Here is a 5850-nt window from a genome sequence, read left to right as displayed (position 1 = left end):
CTCTCTATATATATGTATAGTCCACTATAACGAACCATTTCTTGCACAATCAAAAGAAATCTTGGGCCATACGTGTGTGAATTTAAGTGGGGGTCTCCATTTATGCCAGTGGGAATTATGTTCAGCAACTGCCCATCCTTTATGATCACACAGTCTGTTAGTAACAGGAAACACAGTTTTGTAAAGAAATGGAAAAACATTGAAGACAATCTGAGATGCAATAAAAAATATTACTACGCACCCCAGGCTGCAGGAAGCCAGTCAAAAATGAACTTCTTATTCCTTGGAGTTACATATGCAGACACTTCAAGCAAATTTTGTAAGATATATTTTTGCATACTTATTTCTGTACAAATGAAAACTGAACGACAAATTAGAAAAAAAATTAGTAGACAATATGAAAATGTACTCTTTAGTAGAAGAGACATTTAAATATTATACATGGGGTTGGTTAGGGGTTTTGAAGCCAGGTTTGCTTAACATGTAATTAAAGTTTAAAATATAGAGAATTTTTAGGAAGTCCACAAGTACCAGGTGAAATAAATGGGTTTTTTTAAAGATATCTGTGTAGAGGAAACACTGGACAGCTTCTTCCATGAACAAACATGTCTTCATCCTCAGTGCACCTGTTTTTTTCCTGTGGATATTTTGTAGAAATAGAAGAGCTGAACATACTTAGAGCAAAAAGCAGCTCTTCTGTGAATTATTTTTAAAATCTGGTTAAATTTCACCCTATACTACAAAGAACTGCCTCCATATTGCTCAGCTCAAATAGAGGAATCCCAAGAGTAGGGGTGCCTATGTTAAGGCAAAAGCTTCCTTTGGCAAATCAATGCCTCTGGCCTGGAAATAGTACTTTCTAAAAACTTGTTGCGAGTGAATTCCATCACAGGAGGGACTTCCACAAAGATTTCACATGGAAAGTTTTACTTAACAATATATAGGGAGTGAGCTAAATATTGAACTACCTAATGATACTCATGCTTCCCCACAGGAGGAAGCTGCACTGGCATTGACTTTACAAATGTATAGCTGAGTCAGGGACATTTTTACTTTGAAGAATGGGTACTGTGGCACCATTTCAGAATTCCAGTCAAGAACTGAGACTTGCTCTGTGTGTATGTATAATACAAGATGGACTGTGCACTAAATACCTCATGAATGGTGAGATGGAAGACAAAAGCCTAAAAATTTGGGATGAGTGGAAGTTGAAAGACATGCTGATGATAAGGAAGAAAGCACTGAGTTTTTATTACTAACACATGTTTTGGGAATGTGCTACCCTAATTCTGCTTTTAGCCATTGCAAAGTCCCTGCAGTTAAGAATGCCACTCTAGTTCCAAGCTCAAAAACAACTCTGGGCCTGTCAAAACAGGGTGATATGATTAGAAGAATTATAGAAGCACAGCACCTGTAGCTTCAAATACTACAGAAAGTCCTTTCAGAAAGATAGAGGATGATTTCCCACAAATAGTTCATTAGAATTTCACACTGAGTTTCAACAGTGAAACACATATCTGTACAATATACAAGACACATTAAATGAAGCAAGCATTGTCATCCCTAAAGCTCCCACAATAACGTGGTTCTAGAATGACAGTGATAACTGGACAGATGGAGCAGATGTAGCACTGATACTACAAACAAAAGTATTTCAGGTTTGCACTGCACTGTTCAGGGGGATAAAGATTGATGAGCAGACAAAACTCAGCCTCTAAGAATACACCAAGCTCTGAGCATCTAAGCTTCGGCTGATCTGGAGGCCTAATAGAAACAATAATTATTTAATGGGAGGGGGCATGAAATGCCCACATCAACAAAGTCCAGTACAGAAGGTGGCTCAGAGCCATTACCTGACCAGCATCAAAAAGTCAGTGGGAGGAAATATTTGGGAGCAATAATCAAACCCAAGTCAAACTGTCAAGTTTATATTTCATAAATGTCACTGAAGCATTTGTAAAGGAAAGCTATTAAAAGAAATCAATGATTTACTGAATAGTAGTTGTGTTTGAGAAGTCCCAACCAGCATGGATATTATCTGCTTATCAAACTGCACTCAGACAGAATTTTTAATGATCAAACTTTCCCATCACCTCAACTCACTCCCCAGAAGGCTTTGGCAGATAATCAATAGACAGACAGCTGTCTGTGCACTACACAGAATTTACTCTGCTGCCTTCACTACTACAGTAAACTGAAATTCCCAACCTCAACACTGCACACTCCCAAGAAACAAAACCAATGCAGCATTAGATAAAATTTTCCCAGCAACAATATTCCTAGTTATAAATAAAGGTATCAATAAACATTCATGTCCCATTTGCACAACAAAATCTAAGAGAATGGGGAATACAGGGGATTACAATTAACCATACTGATCAGAAGCAGAGATTGATACCATGACATGATTTTTAAGTGCTCACTACCTACATACTGCACTGAAGAGCTTTGCAGGGCTTCAGTTTCAATTCTTAGTAACTTTTGGTAACATGAGCACAGATATTTTATGGTTGGTGTGGCTTTGTTCCTCTTTATGAGCATTTATTACCATTTAATAATTTCCTGCATACTAATCCTTTATTTTTTAACTATATCATCATATGCAGAAGAAAATAAAGTACAATGCTGCATAGAAGAAACAAAATTGGAAGAGAAATGGCTGTTAAGTATACTTTTACCTGAATTACTGCAATGTCATGACCCACAAAAACAAATCCTATGCCATTAGCACGGAAGCATCAGTTGCACCCTATTCTGCCATTCCTGTTGTACTGTATTCCCCTTCCCACCTCAGCTTTAGGCAATCTTTCACTAATCCAAGCTCTCTATGTCATATAATCACATGGCTTATTTACATCTAATTCCTGTTTCAGCATGGAAAACCCACTGCTGTTAGCAGTGCAGGTGAGACAGTGTCTGCCTGAAGTTTATAGCTAACACATTAGGGTAAGATAGCACATCATTTAATTAACAACTGTATTCATAGTTGTTACACACATAAACTTGCCACTTAATGGTAAGGAATATTCACACAGTATTAACTTGACTATATGCTGGACAATAACTAATTCTACTGGCTGAGTAACATGACTTCATATCTTAGGTTGAATCCACTTTCGGCTCGCTGATACAGACCTAATGTAATTCACACGAGGCTAATATAATAATTAACACCATTCATTACCTTTAAAGAGGCTAAATATACAATTAAGAACCCATTCCTGAGTGCCAGTGTTCAAAGGAGAGACTTGCTGAGGACACACAGTGTGTTCCAGCCAGCCTCCAGGGCAGGAAGCAGGGCAGCTCGCAGGGCAGGAAAGGCAGAGGCTGTGACGGTGCCCGGGGAGGAACGGCAGCGAGGGACAGACACAGAGACGGACACAGGGACAGGGACGGGCACAGCGACGGACACAGGGACAGGGACGGGCACAGCGACGGACACAGGGACGGACACAGGGACAGGGACGGGCACAGCGACGGGCACAGGGACGGGGACGGACACAGGGACAGGGACGGACACAGGGACGGGCACAGGGACGGGCACAGGGACGGGGACGGACACAGGGACGGGCACAGGGACGGCAGCTCCTGCAGCACAGCCCGCTCCCCAAACACGCCTTCGTTCCTGTTAATGCCTTTTTATTCTTCTCTGAAAGCTGCTCAGTTGTCGAAAATAACTCCTATCAAAGCTATTCATTAGCCGTTCGGAAGAATCCTAAGATACAAGCGATGGCAGCAGGCAGCAGGGAGCCCGCCAGCCCTCCCTGCTGGAAATCCGGCGCCAGCTGCTGCGGGGCTCGCCTGGTTTTCCCCTTCCCTCCCCGGGCTCTGCTCTGCCAGGTCCCCTCCGCAGCAGCACCCTCCAGCTCACAGGCTGCTGCACCGCAGCAGCACCGCAGCCCAGCCTGCAGCCTCTGCACCCCGCCGCAAACACGCCTGATTCCCCTGCAGCCCTGCTCTCCTCCTTTCTTTACCTTCCCAACCTCCTCTCCTCTTCTGCCTTTTCCCCCAGACCCCTCTATCCCCCACAAGTGAACAAAAGGCCATTCAGCACATCACCAGGGCTGAGATTAACTCAACTGCTCTGCAAGAATGCACCGTAATTATTTCCCAAATTTGTACATAAAATACACTCCTTACTGTAACTGGAAAGAAAATATCATTTACTGGTCGTTTCTTTAGCACATGAAACTGCCAGGATTGTGATAAAAGTAGTGTAACATTTGGGGCAGAAAATCCACTAATAAGTAATTCCTAGAGTAGGAGTTTCAGATATTTGGTGAGGACATAGCATATAAAACACTTTATTTAAGATTTACAAAATCTGTTATTGTTTCCAGATAACATAAGATTAAAAAATAAAATCCCATCATTTAAAGCCCACAAAAATCTAGAAGCTTAGATTATTTTCACATCAGCATTCTCATTTATGGTATACAATCACACTTGTTTTTACAGCCATTGAAAATAAAACATTCCTTCCATGACTTGAAACCAGCTCTTTTTCGAGCATACAAGAGACACCATAAACTGGATTAAAGCAAACGTACACAACTTTGGAACCCATATGTCAAACTTACAAAGTTTAAGAAAGTTAGTTCTCTGAGGACTAGAACTCCAATACATTATAAAACTTTTTCCATGTGAACCATTTATGCAAAAAGACACTAAAGAACAACTTTAAAGCTGACATAAAAAGAAAAACATGGAATGAGGTCCATTTCTAGTGCTATTCCATTCAGTTACACCACGGGTCAACTTGTCCCATGATCTGTAGAAATATTGTCGTGATTCAGCACAGTTAAAAATACCAAAAAACCAACTTTTTAATTAAAGCATTAAATACACTAGATAAACTAGGAAACAATTGTCAGAAATGTTTCAAATTAAAGTATAATTTCCACCGGTATTACATAAATTCATTCATCTTAAATACCTTTTGACTTTATGTTCTGAGAGCAAATTTATTTTGTCAAATGACTGCAAGATGCAAACAAGAATGAGCTATTATAATGCCAATATTACCTTAGTCAAGCAGATTAACTCTTGCTAATCATTAAATTACACATCTGGCCTGCTGCAGACTGAGGCGTCACCAAGTTCTAGTTAGCTATCTGGAAGTGCTCGGGGTGGTAGCTGAACACCCTGTGCGCGTAGGGCTCGCCGTCGCCCGCGGGTTTCGGTGCCGGGTAGCGGTGGTAGCTGTTGCCGTGGAAGTGCTCACAGTGCAGGCCGAGCCACTCTCGCTCAGTGCTGAACCTCTCGGCCTCGGCCAGGATCCTGGTCAGGGCCATGATGTAGCTCAGAGCCATCTGCAGGGTCTCGTACTTGGACAGTTTCTTGTCCTGCCCCCACTGCGGAACCACCTTCCTCAGGCGGTCGAAGGCCGTGTTGAGGCCCTGCATGCGCCGCCTCTCGCGGGCGTTGGCAGCCAGCCTCCTCCTGGCAGCGTTCTCCATCCTCTCCGAGCCGCACCGCACGGCACAGCCCGCTCCGCTCCCGCACCGCGCGCCCGGCTCCACGCCCGAGGCCAGCTCACTGGAGTTACAGGTTTTCATGCAGCTTCGCTTTCACACGCACAGAGATCACCTAGCAAAATTTCGCTTTCTAAAAAGTGGTAAGGAAAGCACTCATGGAGTAGCCTTCGTACCACTTGAATCCTGATATCAATTATGGGGTATTTTTCTTGCCTTCTAAAAAAGAAATATAATAAAATAGAAGTTCTTCTGGAAACATCTGAAAATTTTCTTATCGTTGAAAGAAAGAAGGAAGCATTTTTTTGCCTTATGCTTTCATTCTTTAAATTTCTTAAATCTCAAAAAGAGAGAGAAAACAATGAAATCCCCATTC

General features: G+C 42.1%; 1 protein-coding gene across 1 annotated transcript; it reads right to left on the bottom strand.

Moving 5' to 3' along the window:
- Positions 1–5102: 5102 nt before the first annotated feature.
- ATOH7 (atonal bHLH transcription factor 7) lies at positions 5103–5558 on the bottom strand. Its single transcript, XM_039696283.1, has one exon. It carries the CDS (start codon positions 5556–5558, stop codon positions 5103–5105), a length of 456 nt encoding a protein of 151 aa, XP_039552217.1.
- Positions 5559–5850: the final 292 nt, after the last annotated feature.

This window comes from Passer montanus, unplaced genomic scaffold (assembly GCF_014805655.1).
Source record: "Passer montanus isolate IOZ18808 unplaced genomic scaffold, ASM1480565v1 scaffold96, whole genome shotgun sequence".
In the NCBI taxonomy this organism is placed as follows: Eukaryota; Metazoa; Chordata; class Aves; order Passeriformes; family Passeridae; genus Passer; species Passer montanus.
The sequence above is the reverse complement of the archived record's forward strand: the minus strand, read 5'-3'. Positions and strand labels throughout refer to the sequence as shown.